Here is a 23,884-nt window from a genome sequence, read left to right on the forward strand (position 1 = left end):
GATATGTGCTGTAGTGTTTATAAGAATAGGCAAGAAAATATTTGTAATAGTGAGATAGATTGAAAACTAACTAAAACCCAGTGGCCACAAGGATCTATACCCAGTGGCCCCTGTGGCACGTAATTGATTGAACTATCACCGGGATCGAGACATTTAAACCACCGGAGACCCGCAAAGAAAAAGTACTGAGAAGAATGAGTCGATTTAACAACGGCCTTAGTTGGGTTGCTGCGCGTGCGATAGCGAACAGTGAAACAGCGTGAAGTATGGAGTTGTTGTAGGATGCATACAAATTGAACGTTGTAGATATGCCTGCAACAACTATTGAACACTTCCAACAGCAGAATTTCAATGAAAATTGTCTATAGTGCCCCGTGAAGTGCAGAAGGCTCGCATCAGCGAGGGCATGAATCATGTCCGTGTCGAAATCAGCAACGCAGTAACAAATATCCAATGTTCTTCCAATAGAGAGAGAGAGAGAGAGAGAAATGAAAATGGAAAGTTAGAGAGGTTATCCATGGACGTTCCCGGTATAATCATGAGCCATTCCACTTTGTCGCGTGTTACACAGCTTCGCTGGTCATTGACCTTGACTAAGATAATAGAATTTTTAACGAAGGTTTGAACACGTTTATTGTCTTGGTCAGTGGTCATAGTGACGCAAGGTACACGCAGACGTTTATTTCTATACATTCGTTGTACACATTCATTATAGGAATTTGTGTTTTCATTCACGATATATTGAGTAAGAATATTTGAGAGCGAAATCACCGCACCGACTGGTAGTGGAAAAGTGCCCCAGCACCTTCGCAGAGGCAGGGGCCGTATGGAACGCGAGCATGATGAGCGGCATCGGAGCCAGCTGTAGAAGACGGCGACAAACGCGCAAGCATTGGCACGAGCCATTGCTGATGATAGTTTCCGCTCGCACACAAAAATTTCATGGAACCGGAGCCATAAACACCTTCGCTTTAATAAAGAGTCATTCGCTAAGAGAGTCAGTCGAAGAGGAATGTCCAGTCTCACAAGCGCTCGTACATTCCAGTAGCCTTCAAGTGCAGAAGGGCTATTGTAGCTTTTCGCATGCAAGAATGTACAGACCATGGATCCCGGGATCTTTCCATCAGAGAGCACCATTGTCTAAGAGGCCGAGTTTAGCTTTATACAACGTTGTTGAGCGTCAAAGAATGGGCAATGACACAGGATGTACTCGAGTCATCACACCCGCACAAATGGCGCGCCGTCATTGGCGAAGGTTGTGGAATCGTTCCCCACCTCCGGCAAGTTCTCTCTTCATCCACTTTCATTTCCATTAATTTATCGTTTCTTTATTTCATTTATTAAGCACAAGTAATTTCCCCTATGTTGTCCTTGGTGTCAGTGTTTCTTGGCTTCTTATGATACGCCACACTGTTGGTCATTGCTATTAGGAAGAAATGGGCGTGTGGTTGGTTGCTCCAATAAGTAATGACAAAATGATTGAGCTGTCTGTAAAACAAAAATGTTACATAAAGGTGGAGCTGCCTTCTGCAGTTAATAGGCTGTGAATGTAGTAACGCAAATAATTTGATGAGAATATAGTGCGATTTTGAGCCTCTCACAAGTCTAATTGTGCAAGCTTGCTGCGACGTTGGCGAGTAGGCACGCCGACGCACGGTGAATGCGTCTTGACAGGACTATCGAACTTGGCCAGGAATAACAGACCTACGAATAGCTAGCGGAATTATTCTCGCAAATATGTACGCCTCGATTTCAGGAAAGTTTTTAGAAAATGGAAACTGGCGTTCATGCGACATGGCCGCAAAAGCGGCGGAAATCGTCAGTACCATAAGTCTGACTTGTTTAGTCCGTGTCGCTTAAGCGCTGCGTTTCGTCACTTGAACGTCATTGCTCGACTCCTTCGCATTTTTTCTCTGGTACTGTAGAATACGCTGAAGAAATTTGCGAGAGCAACAGTATGGGCTCCAGTAAGTGGCTGTGGAATACAACTCTCAGCGGGCCAAATATACACTAATACTGTAGGTGCTTTGCTTCCGACGTTTCGTATGGTGTGCGAGATAAGCGAACTCATTTCATGCGAGCATAGCAGCTGTTGTCATGGAGCAACCCTTTGCAATGAAATTCGCTAAGTCAACTGCCCAACCGCCACTTGAATGTGCGAGAGCGACTTGAATGCCCGAGGACGCTGCAGCTCTCGACAAATTTCATGCAGTTTTAGAATTCTTGCGCACTAAAGCCAGCTTCATTGCCAGCAATACCTACATGTCTGGACATCCACTGAACAATTAGGGATACAACGCGAAATAATATAGCAAAGTCTGGTGGCAACGGCGAGTACACCGGGGCTCTTCGTGCAAGCAGATCATACACCTAGGCAGATATGTGGAGCGCAAGGGCCATTCATGGCGAAAGAGCGCCAAGAAATAGCGTATTGTGCTCGATACTATTACTGACAAATTGCGAGGTCGCTCACAATGTTATCGTGGCTGTGCAGGTGCCTAAGAACACTGAAAATTTTCACGCAGTATAATAATCACAATGGAATCCCCGGGGTTTCCCTTGCCAAAATCGGGCTCTGATTATGCGTCACGCTGTAGTGGGAGACTCCGGATTAGTTTTGACCACCAGGGGATCTTTAACGTGCCCCCAATGAACGGGACATGGGCGCTCTTGCATTTAACTCCCATTGAAATGCGGCCGCCACGGCCGGGATTTGATCCCACGACCTCGTGCTTAGCAGAGCAGCACCATAGCCGCTAAGCCGCGGTGGCGGGTAAATAATGAGAACGACTTGCGAGATGATCTCGAAACCTAAAAAGATATTCTCTGAAAGAACAATACTCTGAAAGCTATAAATGCCAGTAGTAGAACTGTCAAGGCAGACATGAAAAACCCTATTTCAAGCCTCTGAGAGCTCTCATGTTCTTCAGAAACGCAGTGACGGACTAATTAACAGGCGGCATACCGTATTGGTAATGTGCAAAATTAGCGAAGCACGAGGAGACGAGTGTGGCAGAACGCTGGCGCCTTGTAGTTCTCGCGTTATAGAAGACAACCGAGAAAGGAATCAAGACAACATTTCACGTTTGTATTGTTAAATTGAAAAAGGGGAACCATACTTATAAGACAACTGGGAATTGCAGCTCGTTCGGTTTACGATGGGCATTCTGAAGGTAAAATTGCAGCTTTACAAGAATCGGACTAAAATAGAATTTTTCGCATTTTTAAACAAGGGACCCGTACGCGCTTGAAAAGTCAAACTTTATTCTTTGGTTGCGTGTAGTGAGTTTATCTCCGGGGAAATACACGAATTGAAACATCACAATCATTGCACAGGTCATCTGTAATAATACCCTGAAAGAGCTAAGAGAATAGCGCTAACTTGAAACCTGTTGAATATTGATGTCATGAATGTGTATGGATTAGCGCTCCCTTCATAAGCGAAATTTGGTGAAGGCACGATATCAGGTATGACAGTCCTTGCCTTACATTTTCAATGTTACGAAATAAGGGACTTCTTGAAGCGACAAGGATAGTAATTCTGCCTAGTTTGTGCGACATACTCCAAGTGAAGCGCAACAAGCAGACGGAGGGCACAACAGTACAAGTTGGAGAGAGAACACTTGCCTGGGTAAGGGAGCTTGAAAATTGTGAAGTCGCGGTACCGGTTGTACTTGTCAACCTTCTCGGAGGAAGTCACCCTGTGATGAAGTAAGGTTTTCCACAATGTTTAAAAAAAAGCGCTAATGACACAGGACACAGAAAAGAGAATGGGACACACACGGCGCTGTTAAGGTTATTGTTAGAGTAAGCTTGTTAAGACTGGCAGGTTGAATGCGAGTGTAAGGGAAATTTGTCATTTCTGTCTGTGTCGTGGTCCCTGAAAGAAGTGATACAGCAAAAAAGCGCACTGCGTACTGCACAAATATCTGCGCGAAAGTTGCATTGAAGGACCATCATGCGGTTTTGGCTCGGGGAAGAATACCAGAAAGGGGACTCACTTCACATAGCATTTTTCCTTTTTGCCTTCAACCATCAAGTCGCAGATGTTGTGAACGGACAGCGCTTTCAGCAGCTCGATGTCAACCTTTCGCAGTTCACCATGCAGCGATGCATCTCTGCGGAAAAGTGAGAAGCTGTGCTGGGTCACATAAGGAATTGCGCTGTGGTGTGCCGTCCAGGCTATAATGGACAACTGAACGCAAGGGCAGTGCTCACAACTGTCGCCTTTACATGCATGGTGCCAGCCCGAGTGGCGATTCAGCAAAAACTGGTATCGGGTGCAGCGAGTGGCCTTGAGAGGAGAACCCAAGGTTGAAGTTGAAAGTTATTTGCATCATCACAATGCGGGAACGCTCGGGTAAAAAGTGAAAATTCACTTGAGAAGCGCCCGAGCCCCCATATACAAGGGATACAAAAAGGGCTACAATATACATTTACAAGGCCCCCATATACAAGGTATACAAAAAGGGCTACAATAGACATCTACAAGGCATTTTATCTGTTTATCATTGCGGGTAAACTTCTAAACTTAAATTATGGGGTTTTCGGTGCCAAAACCACTTTTTGATTATGAGGCACGCCGTAGTGGACGGCTCCGGAAATTTCGACCACCTGGGGTTCTTTAACGTGCACCTAAATCTACGTACGCGGGTGTTTTCGCATTTTGCCCCCATCGTTATGCGGCCGCCATGGCCGGGATTCGATCCCACGACCTCGTGCTTAGCAGCCCAACACCATATCCACTGAGCAACCACGGCGGGTCAGGTCAACTTCTAGTGTTATACAGTGCAATACAATACGAACAGCTCGAAAATGATTATTAATACATAAATATACTAACAGCAGTGGTAAAACAGTACTGACATCATGTAATGAAAAACTCGTATGTTAAGTATGCTGCACATTCCCACATGAATCTCTTGGAAAATTAGTCTGTTCAACAGAACTGCAAGTGCACGACGTAACATTTGCCGCCCATGCTCAGTGCGACCAAATGGCACGTACCAATGCTCTTTACTGCGGGATGTATATACAATTGTATTCGTTTTCAGCGATGATATGCTAAGAAATACATGCTCGCAGCTATATACAGATATTTTGTATCTTATGCATAGAAAATACTCGTAAAGTTTGGGCATGGGAACAATTTTAAACTGACGAAACAGTTCAACAATGTGTGCATTGTAATCAGCACTAGTGATATGACGTCACGCCTCAAAAGAATTATGCGGTTTTACGTGCCAAAACCACTTACTGATTATGAGGCCCGCCGTAGTGGAGGACTGCGGAAATTTCGACCACCTGGGCTTCTGTAACGTGCACCTAAGTCTAAGTACACGGTTGTTTTCGCATTTCGCGCCCATCGAAATGCGGCCGCCATGGCCGGGATTCGATCGCGTGACCTCGTGCTCAGTAGCCTAACATCATAGCCACTGAGCAACCACGGCGGGTGGCGTAACGCCTTCTTTTGTAGCACATGCACTTTGCTAATGCTAGACGATGTGGTATTTCCCCAAACCATAAAATAGCTAAGATGTTATGTTATGTTAAGATGTTAACTACACATTATGCATAATACAACAGAAAAACAGAAATAGGGTTACTGTGTCAGGAATTGCCACATTTACGAGTATCAGAGTGAAGTTGAAACTGACAGGTGCAGCAGCATTAACGTAGAAGTGCGACCAAACTGAACCGGTTTAAATTATTTTACGACAGTACAAGGTGCACATATCTTAAGTTAGAGGTCAATAGGCTTGCGAATATTTCGATGGTGTAATAATGTTCAGAAAGTTGCATTGAAACAAAGCGGCGAAGCTTCAAGTTGTATTGCAAGTTGCTCACTCTTCTGATGACTGCTGGGTGATAACAGATGGTTGACTCTCATCTTGCTGGTGACCGGAACTGGCGGTAGCATCGGAACTTTCGGACTTGTCTGGGGAGACTGAGGAATTGAAACGGAGTATGGTCAAACAATAGCGACTTCTTAGAGGTTCACGTGATAGGGCGTAAACAGTAGGGGGTACGCGAACACTTGAAACTGCACCATTGACGCGAAGCTAGACTGTCCAATGAATGTTTCGCATTCATGTGCGACTACAATGATTTCTAAATTTTCTCCTTTTATATTGGTCCTGAATTCGGTTTGTATGACAAGTTTTCATGCCTGGGTAGTGCTATGTGTATAGAAAATTAACGGGACATCTCATGTGGTATATAGTTAATAAGTTCGCTATGTGTGCACAGGCGATGCTCGAGTCGCGAAGCGGCAAATTTATGCACAGAACCACAAGGCAGGAAAACTGAATAGCCTGAAGTTGCAGACAGAATATGGCCACTGCCGACAGCACAGAACCGGGAGACTAGATACCCGTACAGAAATATTAGCTCAAGATAGCTCAAGGCCCCCGGAACTTCGAACCCCGATACGCGCATTACAGAAACCACTATGAACTGAAAGGGCTGCAAGGCTTCTCGTAGCAGTTGAACATAGGACAAATCGGGTGCGTATGACGTTCCAGCAGGTTTATGCATGTATGATTGATGGCCTTGCTGGAAGTTCCTTTCAAAATTCAGTTGTACAGGGACCCAGTGCAGTTGCAAAATGGCCATGCAATTGTATAGGATACGTGATACGAGAATATGCTGGAGTCTGGCAGTGGGGAGTAAGGTGTGCTGGATGTCACCAAATGCATGAGTGTCAGGAATGAACACCCCCCCCCCCCCCCCCACCAGGGTAAACCCTAAAAAGAAAAAAAATATGGGACTGCAGTCGAAGCCAGTCAAAATGGTACAGGAGATGGGTAAGCTAGTAAAGATCAGTTTCCTGTAATGGAATAATGCAGACCTTAATCAAAGGCTCATTGCGATAGCTGTTTAATTCAACGCATCAGTTTTCTGCAGCGCCTCGGCTTAACAGTGAAAGTGAGGACGCACAACACCTGTGCTTAGTATGCGGCATCAGAGCGACCCAAAATCATGGGGAAACGTTCAGTGAATTGAGTGACGTAAGAGCTTGCCGCGAAGACACGGCGGACATGTTGAAACTAATTCAGACACCATGAATAACTGGTCTGCCTAAAATGAGATCAAACATTATGCTGTAAACACTTTTCAAAGCATGCTGCCGTACAGTAATTGTTGGCCCGAACTGCCCCGGCAGTCGGAGTAGCCCGGAAATGAGACGACGACGTTAATTAAAGAAAGGGGAAAACCTAGAGTTGAGATTTCAGTGCTTCAAATGTCCCTGTAGTTTAAGCAATCAAGACACACCCGAAACACGTGTTCTGTGGAGCAAGAGGCTTATACTTGCCTGATGACTCTTGTGAAGCCTCTTGGCTTGACGTTGCCGTGCTTCCACCGCTGTCTGAAGGAAACGCAACTGAAAGTAGAAAGTCGAGTACAGGAAGTAGCATGTACAGAATGCATGTCCTGAAGTATCGTTATGTGGCCGGGAAAGATGAAGCCCGAGAAGTGCGGCCACTTCTAAAAGTTGTGCGTTAAATTGCTGCGAAGCAATTTTTATCGGCGCACATTGACCTTTTGAGATTTCGGATAGCAGAACGGAGGTGCTAGAGCGCCTTAACACACTATTTGATAAGAGTAAGACAACGCAGCGGATCTGTTAACGTGGCTCCTGTGAACGTGTGAGCTAAATGTTGCGTTGCATGTAGCAGCAGATTTGCAATCTCGTGCGTCAAAAGGAGTAAAAAATTGCTTTCTGTCCTTCGCAATGTCGTCATGCAGCGTTATCACAAGCAGCGAAGCCCAAAAGAGCTATTCGCCGATTTCGGTATCGCGACAACATTTTTAGTAATACAATTAAAGTTAGTTTAAGTGAAAAATATATATGTGTGCGATCTCAAATCGCCAGAACAGCCATTTCATCTTTGCACTGCCGGTCTACCCACGACAATTGAGCATTGCTGCGTTTGCTGCGCCTGAGCACCGAGATGAATACCGTAGCGCAGATGCCGTAGCGCAGATGCACCACGAGTCGTCTAGCCACCAAGGTGTTCAACCTTTGGGCGAGGTCAGCAGACCATTGCTCCCTTCAGACTCTTGCACTTGCCCTGTTTACATTCCACTGCACTAGTGGAAATGAAAGGAAATAGACGTAGTTAATCGTGCCGATGAGCGCCTTTCTAACTTCCTTGTGCATTGAGGATTCAAAAATAATTGTGGCAAGAGATTCGAGAAGTGTCGTAATGTAATAGAGATAATCTGCTAGTTAAGTGTTTCAAGCCCCTACAAGCCAGGGATGCACAGTCGGTTGTACGACGCTAGGTGTCATCGCCAGGATGTCTGGTACCAAAGTAAAGCAATTGTATTCATACTTGTTTGCAACCGAAGACACACCCTGAGCGCAGCTGTAAACACAACATGTTTTATGTGAATTTATTTGCTAGTCTAGGAAGTTGCGCATGTGAAATCACTCCTATTACAGAATGTGAACATATCATGAGAACACTTACTCTTTCGCACGGAATCCAATAATTGTGTGCCCAGGCTGGCTGAAGCCCCTGCATATATGAAGGTCGTTGTAGAATCAAATTGGGGCGAAAAATTTGCATCGATCAGGGGTGCTGCGAGTGTTCGGTATGCAACGCCCGCGCTAAACATTAGGACAATGAGCGTTGATAGCGCTCGTCGGCTGCACCATCGCCGAATAAAATTAATTTTCCGAACTACGAAAACTAGCGCTGCTTGATCAGCGTAAGAAAGGTCTTGTCAAATGACTACGAAAAGGGGGCAACAAACAACTCAATCCTTACCGTAGACGAACTCTGTCACAGTTCGACCGAAGATCTCCATTCCTCCAGAAAGCGTGGCTGACCTGCATATATGCTAGGCAGGAGTAGAAAGGAAGATGGTTAATAAAGTGCTTATATTTGGCGGCATGCACATAACTACTCATACGCATACGCTGCCAAGCATAAGTAATGGGATGGGGTTTGAAATAGAGTAAGAGAATAAATGAAATAGTCCTCAGAACACAATGAAACATTGTATGTTAGAATAGAAGCTTGCTGCATAAATCTTGCCGGAGTACTTGAGCTTCCACGCGAAGCATAGGATAATGTACACGCTCACGACAAGAAATCTACACACCTTGCCGTCATAAAGGATAACCGGAACGACGAAACGCGTCCGTGCCCTGGCAACTCGAGCTTTCTCCATGTGTTGCCGTAGTTCTTTGGCACGTCTGTCGGTACTCTCCCTGCACAGAAGCGCTCTGTTACATCCACAAGAGAAAATCGGGCTATGTAGGGTGCAAGAAACTGTTAGAGATGCTTGCGTACGCGTGCGTTGGACTGGAAGTTGTAAGGGAAAATTTTTATAGACGTGTTCGTTAGAACAGGAACAGCAGCCAGTTCGTGACTATTCTATTCAAAGAGGGATGGGCTGCCCCTGCCGTCTAATAATCTGAAGTATAACGATGGAGAAAGAGTGCCAAGGACTCACCGGTGCTCTGGGCATCTCGCCGTTATGCAATTCTTTACGTTTTCTTTTTACTAGTTCTGTTGAAGTACCTTTATCAAGAACGAGCTAAATGCTCGTACGATCACTCGAACAGGGTCAGTCGTCTGCTTTATCGCTCATTTTTAGACGACGGGGCTTTGGAAGTGCGGAAATGCTCAATTCCGGGAAGAGCTCAACGCTGGAAGTCATGAACTCGGACAGCGAGTACACCGTAGCTATTATCGCCGCTGAATGAAGAAAAAGATGCGCCGGATCTCTACTCGGCAGTTTTCATTGAATCGTAGTGAGCAGGAATCTCATGGTTTCTTACGTGCCCTTCTCGGCGTCACACAACATGAACGCCCTAAGCAGGCAATTTCTAACAGAATATTTTGGAAGTGTGTCCCCTTGGCAAATCAACTTGATCAGGATCAGCGCTCGAAATAATATCCTCGTCATACATGCAAACACATTTTGCAGGAATTGAGCCGTTAAACGCTATTTAGACATGAAGCGCAATCCCCATTCGCTCCTTTATTTCTTGCGGGAAGGAGACGACGACTGGCGATTTCTGATAGGGAGCTTCAAATAAAGTATGCGGCGGTAAGAGCGAAAAGCATCTGCGGTGTGAATGCTAGTTCTAAGCAGAGCACTGACTGGATTGTCTGATTGGGCTGCGTTGTCAATGCCGGTGCTGCATCAACAAACAGTAGTGGCAGTCGGGAAGAATTTCAACGATATCGGGCAAGAGTTGGACCAGTGGATAGCGCCCTCAATTTTTAGCGGAGCCCTTGACCTTCACCAAGCCATCAATAGCTAGATATAGAACATGGGCATATGAAAGTTGGGTGAAAGGTTATCAATGTCAACATTAAGTTCACATTACTAAATTAGACATGCCATGTCACTTGCCTTAAAACAACTTGCGCTAGATGCAGTAACGAAGGCATACTTCATAACAAGCTTGCACGACGCTATTGCCAGCAGACAATACGAGGCTGCAACTTTGCGATACAAAAAAAAAAACTCCGCAGATATTTTTGTTCGTGTGCATTATCACAGTGATTAATAACGCGAATTTTGTGCGCACCTTCCCAGACATTAGCGACCGTGGCCGTTGCAGGTGTTGTGCTGAGAACCTCGTATTACAAAAAAAAAATGAATTAGATGTCCAATCCAAGGGTCGGGCTTGGCACCCCAACACAGCAGTCCGATGCTTGGGCCATTGGCCACAATCGCACATGAATTTTTATCGTGACAACGCGAACTAGCTACAACATGACCGCTGTGTCCTGGTTATAGTGATGATTTCCACACAATGGCACATAGCAACGACGGGGCAGTGGTCATGAAGCGGGAGGTACTTCTTTATTCTGACTGTACATACTGCAGTGCAATAAGCACTATTGTAGGAGGGGGGCAACAGGGTAATATGAACAGCAAAATACCATACAGAGATAAGAATTATGTGCCAAGACCCTACATCTTGAATGGCGGATGCAACACTTCGGATAGTTATAAACGAATACACCCAGGTAAGGAATTCTAGTCTTCTCATGAACGAGTGAAAAAGCTTAATATTGTTACGGAACAATATGTGCGATCACGAAAAGGCGAGCAGTGTAAAGACGACGACGATTATAAGCTACCGCGGGCTGTTGCCTCTTGGCCAAGCCCAGCGTGTTTTCTTGTAAATATATTTGTACATAGCTTTTCGTCTGCGTCTTCCTACGTAACAATATAAATATGTTAGTGCATGCAAAGTATGGCATCACGTTTTAAGTTGTGATGTCTCGTCGGTGACTCTGGCGCGAACTAAGTATAGTTTTTTGAAAATCTAACCGAGGAGTTCACAACGCTGTGCAAGAAATCTAATGATGTTATGCGGCCACGTGAATAGGGCGAAGCTAAATTCGAGGAACTAAATGCAGAAGAGGCTGAAAAGTCATAACTATGGCAAATCTTACCGCTCTTTTCTGAACTGCTTCTAGCCTGTTAATCTCACACCGTTTATAAGGGTTCTAAACGACAGATTTGTCAACAGCAGGACGGATTAGAGATTTGTGTAGCAGTAGCTTAATATCTTTGGGAGAGTTATAGTTTACGACGTAGGTAAGGTATTTTTTTAGTGCTTTGTCACATATGCAGTAAATGCGCTTAGACCATAACATGTTATGAGTAAAGAATGACACCGGTATACTCGTACTCTGATACCCTACCAACTGCACGGTTATTGAAGGAGTAATGAAAAAGTGAAGATTTGTTACAGAAGGAGCTAAGAACGGTTTTATCAAAATTGACGTTAATTTTCCAAGTTTCGTGCCAACTGCAAAACCTAGCAGATGACTCCTGAAGGCTGTAATGGCCATTAGAACAGTGAATCAGTTCATAAAAAAATGCAAAAAGGCGAATGTTATGAGATTTTCAACGCCGGGCAAAATAAATGAACACAAAGCAATATGAGAATTGTCACACTGCGTACCACAAGTGCTCGAGAGCAATCTTTTTTTGTAACTCAAGGACAATGAAATAAGCCAACTTTTAGACTTTCATTAACAGCTTCACTAAAGCTTCACTTGACTAGCTCCAAAATGTGCGTTGGATCTGCATAACTTTTTTTTCACTAATGAGATTCTAGCTAGGCTTAGTCATCTTGCTGAAAAAATGACGCCAAGTCGGCACAAGAAAACGTCGAGTACAATAGGATAAAGACAGCAAAAATAAAGCAGAACAGATATGAACTTGCCCGTCATCAGCCGGAGGCGCCAGGAATACTATTTTACTAGGATAAGTGGCACTCAATGAACCGCTTTTGTTGTCAATGATCTGTAGGAGAGAAGAACAAGAGGACTTAAAACATGCGTTTATAGCAAAAATGCTTGTATTGAAGTCAAATTATTTTAAATAGTCTTCAGTAGCGAGTCAGCACCATTTTTTCGTAACGGGCAAAGTTCTAGCCTTTCTCGTGGGCCAATGCCGAAGACAGCGTCATCTAAAATATGGGCCGATATATGTGCTATTGAGTTTGCGCCACTTGGGCCACCAGCGGCCGTGGTGTCCCGGATGCGACTTTACAATTGCTAGTAAGTACAGCGGGGCGTGGCACTTCCGGCGGCGCCGGACGTGTGTGCGCATGCGCGAGTAACAGCTGCTGCGACAGAAAATGTGGGGGCTTTTGCTCCTTGAATATATGACTCCGCCCAGACACTACGGAGGAGACGTTTCTTAGCGCGTGTGGTATGCGCGTGTCCCTATACGTGCCGGCATTGCGGAGTGGGGTCGAATTTGTTTACGCTTGGATGCTGGCTGCCGGAGCGGTGAGTCAGTGGGCACGTTAAAATAGAACGCCAGTAGCACAAAGTAGTCCAGATTTTTAGACTGCACTATCTCCATGATCGGCTCACGAAAGAGGCTGGAAACCTACCCGATATTCTGAAAGCGGCGACAATTCGCGAAGAATTACCGCTTGAGAAATGGCATTCCTATGCTTCTACTACCCTCACGCGAGGGGTGACGCGATCGAGTGCCGTGCGAAGCGACTCCGCTCCATTCTCTCCCAACTCGTTCAGGAAGACGGTGGGCTTGGTAGACTAACTGGAGGTTCACGCGCCTTCGAACTTTGACAGTGGGCTCAACAGCTTTCGGACCGAAGCTGAAACGAAGCGAGTTAGTCCCAGCCGCAGTGTTTTGGAAACTCAAGCGGGTGAACTCAAAGGTCTTGCAATATGCTGTCAATTAGATTTTTTTAGAAGTAATCGTGGTTTCGGCGCTACGACTGTAGGTAGTAGGTGCTGGTGGCTTCAAGATATGCATTTGTATATTGAGACGATATTTTCCCTACCTTGACTGTATAGTCTTTATCAAACAGCTCCACGCATATCCGCTGAATTTCATCAAACGTGGAAACCTGGAAAGCAGAAAGACAGTGGAGGGTGAGCTTATTAAGAAGCATACTGTGTGCGCAGAAAAAGTACCCGCCGGCGAACTGCGGTCCTGTAGTCACACCAGCGTTCAACTCCTGCTTTCGTCCAGCTGGTGTGCTCATTCAGTACGTTCGCGCGAGCCGTGCTGTGTACTATAGCGCGCAGTTGACTCCTGCACGATGGAGGTTAAATTACAAATCATGCGGCGACTCTGGAAATTACACTTAACAGTATAGCTGAAATGGGACACCGCTGCTAAGAATTCGAGCGGCTGGGGTGCAACAATAAAAAGTAGGGGGATATTCGTGCAGCCAAGCTTGAACTGTCCGGATATCTTAGTGCTCTCGCAGATGGCTAGTAGCGATTGAGACAGCAGGTTTAGAAATTTGACGTATCAACGCAAGGCGTAAGCAGAACATCCAGGTATTATCCTTTCAAAGGAACCTGGGAGGTGGTTGCTGGAATCGGGCGGGTAAAATAAATGCGCACAGCCAATTCCGAGTGAAAGCGTCTATACTCGCAAGGAGATGATTAGAAAGGTTGGAGCAAGATATGAAGTTAAACGGAATTGTGGAGCACCGGAAACCAAAGTACAGCGATGGCATCTAAAGAAAATCGAAGTCAAGCGTAAAAACTGAACCTGTTAAATTTTACTTTCGGCAACGCTATTTTGCTTTATTGAGTAAACGCTTTCGACAATTCACTGAAAATCAGGCGTAGCATACGCTTTGAGCGGTATGGAGAACAGCAAGGAAATATTGTGAGCAGCACACCGTCGTGGATGCACAATTGATCTACTACCGGCTACGAGTGAACCGTTAGAGCAGCCGATATTCAGGCAACAGCGAGAGCCTACTAAGAATCCAACTGCTGTACGGGATGAGTTTTTAAGTTGTCCGGAATATTTCGAAAGGGGCTTGCGTCAGATAATATAATTCTAAGAGACTGATATTACTGGCACGAGAAAGCGGAACACGTTCAACCAATTACCAAATATTCACCGATCAACCTTATTTACCGCACACTGCAATTTACGAATTGTAGCCGGTGAGCTGGCAAGACGCATTAAGTTAGTTATTTTCCAGGATGACACCAGCTTCAAGATACTCCCCAAAGTGTGGGACGAAATACATGGGCGTTGCTGTTACTTTCGTGTTTCAATTAATGCATAAAAAAGGCAGATTATGGGTTTTACAAGTTAAAATCACGATCTGATTATGAGGCACGCCGTAGTGGCGGACTCCGGAATAATTTGGACCGCCTTGTATTCTTTAACGTGCACCTAAATCTAACCACATGGATGTTTTCAGATTTCGCCCCCCAACGAAATGCGGCCGCGGTGGCCACGATTCTATGCAACGACCTTTCACATGACCCGCTGCCCAACAATGACGGCAGGTCAAGAAAGGGTTGTTAAAGAAAGAAGTGAAACCACAGTGCATTTTTACGGCGAATTTGATGGCGCATATTTCCAAACTAGGATTATTCTGTAAAATCATTCCAAATGGGTACGCCTTGCAAACTCAGCCGCTACAATTCGTAAATCGCAATGCGTCCCGTAAAAAAATAAAAAAAATCAAAAATGTTTTATTTCCAACAAACCTGTTGGGGGTCCTCCAGGCGAAAAGCTGCGACATACAGCTTGAATGTGCCTGAAGGCCCTCACATGGCAGCAGTACAAATACAGTATACAATGCAATGGGTTACATTTACAATAATTACAAAGATCACATTTCAAAAATTTCTTTACAATAATATGCTCTAAGCTGTTTTCGAGTCAAGGTATTTGTCATAACAATTTCTTTCCCAAATTTATTGAACAGTGAAGGCAGCGTGTGTCTTAGCGACTGCATGAGGTAATTTGTACGCCTGTACGGTACTAACCACCTGTCTTTGCTGCGGGTACGCGCATCACTTCTGTCATATTCAAGTCGTGACGTATTTTTTAAAAATATTTGAAACTTTTCGGAGCCAAAGCAGAAAGAATACAGTAGCCTGTATTCGTAAATGTTAGTTACTTGTATTATGGTATAACTTTCAAAAAGTTGCGCAGTAGAATGGAAATAAGGTACATTCGCTACATGTCGAAGTGCTCGTTTTTGAAGTTGAAGAAGCGCATGAAGATTACGTTTCGTGGTGGTAGCCCATACAAGCGCACAATAATTCAGATGCGATTGAAACAAGGCATAATATATGTACAACTTTACTTTCTCTGGGAAAAATGACGGCAACGGGACAATGCACCTGCGGCAGATGACAATGATTTCATAATTTGTTCAATGTGATATGTCCAGTTCATATCTTCTGACAGCGTCACGCCCAATACTTTGTATTTGGTTACAATCTCAATGAGCGCGCCATCCAACAATAATTCTTCATTTAAATAAGACCGCCTGCCTCTTGCCTTGAACAATATGGCCTTTGATTTGGAGCTATTAATTGTTAGAGCGTTATCACGAGACCAACTCGACAGTTTAGAAAGGATACTGCGAGATCTTTGTAACAGATTATCAAGATCATTGTCAGAGACAAACAGGCTCGTATCGTCAGCGTATAGTACAATGGATGTGTCACTTATTATTCCAGCAATATCGTTTACATAGATATTAAACAAAATCGGGCCTAAAACGCTACCCTGGGGCACACCTGACTTAATTTCCCTATATGAAGAGCAGTATTTTTCGATAGCAACGCACTGCGTCCGCCCAGACAGATAAGATTGAAAGAGCTGATTTGCCACGCCACGGATACCATATCCTTCTAGTTTACTTATTAAAATTTGATGACTTAAACGATCAAATGCCTTGCTGTAGTCAATAAATATACCCAACGTTAGTTTGCCCGCATCAATATTATTAATTATTAGTTCTTTTTGGCGTAACAAAGCTGTTTCGGTTGACCTGCCCCAGCGGAATCCGTGTTGACAATCAGAAAGAATGTCATTCTTCGCAAAGAACTTGGTACTGCGTGCAGAAATCAGTTTTTCTAAACCCTTAGAAAAAGCGGATAAAATGGAAATAGGCCTATAATTCCCCAGGTCATTTCGGTTCCCACCTTTGAAAATAACTGACACCCTTGCTTTCTTCATATTTGTTGGAAAATGTCCAGATTCTATAACAAGGTTAAACACAAATGCGAGATGAACTGCGATGACATCAATTACAAATTTTATAGGTCTGATTTGAATGCCGTCTGCATCAACAGCATTGCCGTTTTTTAAGCCCAAAAATATACGACAAATTTCGGCATCGTCAGTAGGCTCGAGAAAAATGCTGTGCGTACATCTCTTAACAGTAGTACCACTGACCGTGTTATTTGATGATGCCGTCATGTTCACAAAGTGTTCATTGAAACGTTCGGTTAAGAGGATGCCCGAAACCTTTTCATTATTCACGGTTATCTCACCCAAACTGCGATTCACATTCCCCTGTCTGATTGCATCATTGATAATTGTCCAAGTCTTTTCTGGATTTTTTCTCTGCACGGCTGCAAAAAGGCTCTCGTAATAGTGCTTTAGCTTTTCGCAGTTCTTTATTTAGTGTATTCCTTAACTTCCTAAATGCAGCGAGATCACTTTGCTGACGCGTACGGAGAAATTTATTGAGCATCCTATTTTTTTTGTTAATCATTCGAACATGCTGTGGTTGCACCCACGGCTTTCTAATGCGTTTCTTTACCTTTCCTGTTTTAAGCGGGAAAGACAAATTGTATAGGCGACTGAATATGGATAGAAATTCATCGTACGCTTGACTAGCATCTTTATTGTTATAAAGAGAAGACCAGTCTGTGCGCAAAGCAAGTGCGCGAAAGTGTTCCATATTTTCGCCTGACAGGCATCTGTAGCTGAACGTGGTATCAGGTAAAGTTCTTTCGTGAATATAAAATGAGCATATTATGAATATCGGACAATGATCACTGATATCATAGCTGATAGTCCCGGCTGTGTATATCTCTGCACCAGCGTTAACAATGAAATTGTCGAGACCTGATTGACAAGATGGTGTCACGCGAGTAGGTGTCGTAATAACGCTGCAGAAACCGGAAGATTTGATTACATTAGTTACTGCACGAGTTTGAGCGCTTTCATCAAGCACGTTAATGTTGAAGTCACCACCAAGAAGCACTTTGTAATTGTGAAAAGTAGCATGCTCTAATAGCTTTTCAGTAAATTCTAAGAAATTAGATATATTACCAGTAGGTGGTCGGTACATCACAACGAACAGGTTATTGTCAGATTTAACGCTTGGCACTTCGTAATGTGGCGTGACGCAGGTGAATTCCTCAAGCACATCACACTGTATGCCGCGCTTGACATGCAATGCTACACCGCCCCCACGTTTATCGGTGCGACTAATAAAGAAATGTCTGTAACCATCTATGATCAGCATTTCACTGTGTTCCTGATACCATGTTTCAGAGAACATGATAATGTCAAATGGAAAAGTAAACTCGGCTAGAAACATAGTTACTATGTCGTGCTTATAGGCAAGTGAACGCGCATTCACGTGAAGCGCGGAAATGTTTTTTGCGTGTGCGGGCAGAGAAATTCCGCTTGGAAAGCTATACTCACGATAAATCGTGTAGTCAAAAGAGAGCAAAGTTTAACTTCTTTAGACGCTGCAGTTTAGGCAATCTTTTGAAGGTCAGTCTCTGAGGCAATGTGGACAACACTACTGGCTTCAGTCTTGCGTGCAAGTACTTTACCATTTCGCGTCCAGACAAAGCGCCACTGACATTCGCGCTTTCTTGCTAGTGTTTCGTTAATTTTTAAATTACTTGAATATATCTTCCTATTTCTCGGGCAAGCAATGTCCGCCTTTCTGAATATTCGTGCTCAAAGATTGGACTTAAGTTATTCTCAACAGGCGAATTTTTGAAAAATTCGCGGAAATATTGAGGTCGTTCTGTATCTTAGGACAACTGCGGACAAACGGCATCTGAAGCGTTAAAGGACGAAACACGAAGCGTTGCGTGTACTTTTTAGACGTCATCCCAGTGGTGTGGCCTTCACGGAGTCCGCTATCACCGCTCGCCTTCACTCGGCGTTATAAATCCGGATGTACACCAATGAGAAATTAAGCACGAGATCCTGATAAGCCTAGGCGGCAGGGAAGCAGTTGTGGATATAAGATACTGCACAAGACTGCGTACGCAACACAGTCAGCAAGCAGCAAAGTCAGGACGTTGAACTACGCAGCAGCCGAGATTAAGTCCGGTCCAAAGAGTTATGTTCATTATGAGGAGAAATAATGGGTGAAGTGAACGCTCTGTATTAGCATGTACAACTGAACATTGCTCATAACGCTGAAATTTGCGGAGGTTGAACAAACTAGCGTGAAAAATACTTTTAAGGGGCTCTTTTAAGCTCGGTGGCATATATAAACAAAGAAGACGACTGCAGATACCCCTCACTGCAGACAATAACGTTAAGTGCAAGGAACTAAGGGTGGTCAAAGCCGTCAGGAACAGGAGGAAAATCAGGAGGTGAAAGGCAGAGAGCTTAACCAGATTGCACTTAAACCGATTAAGTGTCCGGTAGGCTACTCTGCACAGGGTGTGGCCTAAGGACAGACAAAAAACAAGAAAACCTGAATAAAGAGTGGAACGCATCAGTTCTCACGTTCTTTCCTTTTTGTACGAGTCCCACACTCAGGGTTTGCTATGGCATCGAAATGCGATAAATGTGAACAGCCGTTCTTTCGCATGCCAAGCATAACGCCGTGTTCTTGAAGAGCAGAAGCGAGACGTGCGAATGTTCAGCGGGCATGGTAACGTTTTGCTGGAATGCCGTAAAAGCGACAAGTTGCGATTTAGTGGTAGCATTAGGTTTAGAAACACAGGCAACCGGCCGTTTTGCGCTTCAGCACAACTCCAGAGAACGGGGTTCTTTCTACCATGTCAAATATCAGTCGAAATGGGTCACAGCTCCGCCCAAGTTGCGAAAACTAATACTGGACAACGCAATCCAAACATAGTGCATTGTGTTTCTCTGCTCGCAGGCCACAGCAATCGAAAGTACACTACCGAACTTGGGACGAAGCTCAAGTACGAATTGCGCCAACGTACCATGTCAAGTGCTCAGGAATACCGAGTCGGTCTCCGAAAGCTGTATCGCATGCTGAAACAAGGCGTCTGAAATAAACGGGCATTAACAAAATCGCCACGTCTCGCGCGCAGGCAGTGACGACACAAAGTGAGCGAAAAGTGCCGCAGTATATGCAGGGAAGGGCGAACGCTTTATAGCCATTTCGCAACAACCAGCACCGCGGCTGCGCCTCTCAGCTGCGTAGCGTACGCGTGACGGTGTGTGCGATGAGCTCGAATGAATCACGGGGAAGAGTACACGGTTGCTTTCGCTGCCATTCCGTAATGGCCGAGCGCTTCGAGGAGCGAGTACGGTAACAACCTGCGCACCAGAACGTGCGGGAGTCTAGGCGAAAGGCACAATGCATTGCTCGCGTGTTCCGCTTATAGGCGTTATCTGCGGAAAATCACGCGCATAGGGACAAGTCCTCAGTTGTTAGGCTAAGTTAGCCCTCGGACGGTAACCGCCGTACATGTACAGCGGCGGAAACAAAGTCCAAATGGTCATGGCCGTATACATATATATGCGGTGGCGAGTGAAAGTCTTGACAGAAGAACAAAAAAAAAGGGGGAAGGGGAACGCCATTGTAAACGAAGCGCCGCTCCAGAGGCGCTGCAAGCTTCACATACTTTTAGAGAATTCTTAATGTGCGACCGCTCCTTGACGTAAGCGAAAACAGATTCTTTTTTTCGCGGAAGCTGTATGCTGGCAGCCAAGCGCAGTGGTTTGGGATTGTTGCCGCTTCTCCTATAGCTGACTGTCGCATGTGCTCACAACCACACTAGCGCACCTGATAATCGCCATTCTCGCGACTTGCGTTTCGTTCCTCGACAAAACGAACCCTCTCTAATCAGTCGAAGCGTTAGGGCGACATTATCGCCCTCATGGTCTGTCTTGTATGCATGAAATTTGTTCCCAGACGGGCGCTAACGAACCAGCTATACTGCCACGCGTGCATTTTATTTTTTATTTTTTCTTGCGAGACGCGCGATAACCGATTTAATCTTGCCTATAGTAATCGAATAATACATAAGTGCAATTTTCTTACTCGCTTCGTTTTTTTACGATGGGTTCGCGCCGCTGAGTGTTTGCGGACGCCCGCATGGTATGCCTCACGCTATGGCCGCGCGTCCGTGGGGCCGTATTATCTAATGAACAACTTCGTTTGCCGGTCTTCGGGCCGTAGCTGTGTCAAACGAAGTGAAAAAGAAAATTATGCAGTCTAGTGTACTTGTGAAAAGCTGTGCTTTTTATCCATTCATTCAACAATAAACCATGTATAAAACGGCATATAAAATATTTGTCGCTTTAGTGTCACCTAAACAATTCCCTCGTTTTTTCTGGAAATACGTATAAAGAATAAATCTGCATTTTAAAAATGTGACCCGTGGGTGATTTTGTTTAATATAACCGGAAATGCCAACCACTCACGGTGTTGCGAGGGGTATCACACTATAACGACAACCAGAATATGCCTCCGGCGCTCATGCATGACACCATCGCCCTAAACTAATATTTGAATTAGGCCGCGTACGCTACCTATGGAAGTAGCAAGAGCAGCACGGGCAACGGTAAATGCTGGCGATACGTCTTATTTAGTTACAATCAGGAAAATAGCTCCGACACCATATCAGGGGAATAATGTACGGGATGGAGTTGTTGGCATGGTAATGCATAAAGGTGTCCCATGTCGCGAGGTAACAACCGCGAAAATAAAGTATAAAGTTCGAATCAAAAATAATCAGCGTATGAAATAAATATACCGTGGAACCCGCTATTAAAGTTGGTCGAAAAACACACTTCCATGAATGTACGCAGGCCGCATCACGTTAGGCCCGCTGAAACCAGCCAATGGAAGCTGGTGTCAAGGGGCACTTTAGAGCGTCTCGTTAATTCCATCAGAAGCTACTGCAAACCGGTATGCATTGTTACAAAATAAACGAAATTTCGGCGGTACACATGAGACGACATAGTTATACGCGCCCAGTCATTGCTTCAGTGATGCTTGCGCACTACTTTCGTACGCGAAACGAGTGCCGTCGGCCCAGTCCCGTAGCCGAACGTTAGCTGTGTCTTATCTGCGAGTGCACAATCTGGCTTACCATTGCAGGATCGGTAGTATTAGAAGAGAAGACATTTTTAGAGCAGGTTTCCATGAGGCTGCGAAGGTCAGACTCGGTAACGAGTGTCATGGACTTCGACTTGCTGGGCGAGCCCATGTTAGCAGTCGGTTGAGTGCAGAAGCGCCGGCGAATAACGCAGCGCCGCCCCCATTGCAGCATTTATATACCTATAACGGCTGCCACGTGACGCTTCGGATTACGTAGACAGCGTGGGAGCACCCTCTGTCCCCACATACCATAGTGCTATTTGCTGAGGGGGAATAAAAATAAATCAGCTTACCGGACACGATGCGGCTGGCGTGTAAATGATTGAACGTAGTATGACGTCGAATTCGCCAAATACTTCAAACAAATTTTTTTTTAAAACTACTGACTGTGTCATCACCATTTTGACAACGGATAGATAAACAGAAAAAAAAACGATACTGTTGGCCGGTGCTTTATCTAAAAGCGAGGGTGAAAGCTTCATGGAAAGAGGGTCCATGTCCCGAGTTATACATTGATTCAAACTGCAATAACACTCCCCAAGACATGCGAAGGCATGGCTTAACGTTTTCTTCGTTTCCTCCAGACGAGCTCCTGGTCCCGGATTCAGAGAGAACTCAAGAACCGCGTCACCTGGTGGCGTGGTGATGTACGTTGGGCTACAGGCGAGCAGAAGGCGTCGGTGGCATAGACTTTTCTGCACTGCCACAATACCATTGTATTTGTGATGAGGCCATTTCCGGAAACAAATATTTTGGGAGCCTGGCCTCACAGTTCATTAGCTCAGAAAGCAGTTCGAGCGCTTTTTCACTACCTGAAGGCAACAGACTTGAGTGCCCGACTATAGACATCCTAAATCTAACTTAGTGCATGTGAAAGTGCGGTGTAGACTCATGTTTTGTCTCTCTTTATTTCACTCCCCATTCCCCTCCCCACATGTAGGGTAGCAAACTGGACTCAGTCTGGTTAACCTCCCTGCCTTTCCTTCTTCCGTTCTCTCTCTCTCTCGCGCGTTTAGCTTTTGGCTTGAATAAAGGAACTCTGAAGACCCTGTGCTCTATATATATGCCTGTTTTCGCAATGGCGCATGGGCTGTAAATCCTAAAGATAGTGAAAATCATGCTCCGTCATGGTAGAGTCAGTATACGAACTTATAAAGCCTACGTCAGTGCTCTACAAGGGCATGCGCAAACAATAATATGAGGCGGAATGCCACGGAACCTACCAAGTGCCTTTTTACAGCGAAGCTATATATGGCTAGCCGATTTGTCCGTCTCTCCATCTGTTACCTGTGCGCCGAAAACACCTCCGGCTCAATTCCATGCGCATGCGAGAAAAAAAAAGATAAAGAAAGGCGCGCGATTGACCAACACCATCTAGATAGCACAAGGCCTGTTCACTCCTATCCATGACGTCATGCTAACTGGCCCGACTGCCATAGAATCTAATGGGGATGCTCCCGAGTAAGCAACAGTGACTTTGACGTCGCCCCTTTCGTCACGCCAGCCTTGGCAATGGAAATTTCGGGCCAAGTAGAATGACGTCATGGAGCGTAGTGAACAGGCCTTGTGCTATCTAGGTGGTGTTGGATTGACTGCGCCAGTAGTGACGTCGTTGCCCTCCATAACAGCGGAGTGCGCCCGCAAGCAGTTTCTCTCCGGCTCCGAAATGCGTAGGCCACGCGTCATACGGATACTGCTGAGGAGCAGGCAGCTTTTAATCAGTAACGCCGCCAGCAGAACCGGGAACGCGCTTTTCTACTCCGTGCCGATGCTGCAGCCCAGGCACAAGAACAGCCGAGCGCAAGCCGCAAATGGCTTCCGAGGATCCGGCAGCCTACCAAGTCGTCGTGTAATGACTTGGTAGGCATATATATACATATATATATATATATATATATATATATATATATATATATATATATATATATATATATATATATATATATATATATATATATATATATATATATATATATATATATATATATTGCTACGGAACAGCCGCCAGTGTGGCTGCACTGAGGAGGACGAAGACGACGTGTGTGCCGGCTTGATATAGCGTCGCCATTTCGGCCTCCGTGAGCTTCCCTGCAAATAAATTGTAAATAGTATTCGGCTTCAGCTTCACGTAACATTAATATGGTGGAGGTGGACGTTCCCCGTACCCGTCATGGAGCTTCGCAGCGGTCGCAACGGCGGCAATGCAACTTCGGCTCCTGCTGGCGGCGCTTCATCTACGCAAGCGTCTCCGCCTGCAGCCCCGACCTACGTCGCCATTTTCCCACCTCGGGATCCTGGTGT

The 23,884-nt window shown here is 45.1% G+C and overlaps 1 protein-coding gene across 2 annotated transcripts in view; it reads right to left on the reverse strand.

The window, feature by feature from the left end:
- The window catches only part of LOC126516812 (phosphatidylinositol-3,5-bisphosphate 3-phosphatase MTMR14-like), a 37,946-nt gene extending 16,221 nt beyond the window's left edge, over positions 1-21,725 (reverse strand). Inside the window, exons 1-10 of one of the 2 annotated variants that reach the window (XM_050166916.3) lie at positions 21,576-21,725; positions 13,307-13,372; positions 12,212-12,291; positions 9,115-9,223; positions 8,778-8,850; positions 8,478-8,525; positions 7,316-7,384; positions 5,848-5,947; positions 4,002-4,118; positions 3,628-3,701 (exon numbers count right to left, since the gene is read on the reverse strand). In XM_050166916.3, the coding sequence (XP_050022873.2) occupies positions 3,628-3,701; positions 4,002-4,118; positions 5,848-5,947; positions 7,316-7,384; positions 8,478-8,525; positions 8,778-8,850; positions 9,115-9,223; positions 12,212-12,291; positions 13,307-13,372; positions 21,576-21,692 (853 nt within the window). In that variant the 5' untranslated portion in view covers positions 21,693-21,725. Of the gene's footprint in view, positions 1-3,627; positions 3,702-4,001; positions 4,119-5,847; positions 5,948-7,315; positions 7,385-8,477; positions 8,526-8,777; positions 8,851-9,114; positions 9,224-12,207; positions 12,292-13,306; positions 13,373-21,575 lie in introns of both variants that reach the window. The other variant, XM_055063871.2, reaches the window with a different exon arrangement.
- Positions 21,726-23,884: the final 2,159 nt, after the last annotated feature.

The sequence above is a fragment of the Dermacentor andersoni genome, chromosome 1 (genome assembly GCF_023375885.2).
Source record: "Dermacentor andersoni chromosome 1, qqDerAnde1_hic_scaffold, whole genome shotgun sequence".
NCBI classification, from domain to species: domain Eukaryota; kingdom Metazoa; phylum Arthropoda; class Arachnida; order Ixodida; family Ixodidae; genus Dermacentor; species Dermacentor andersoni.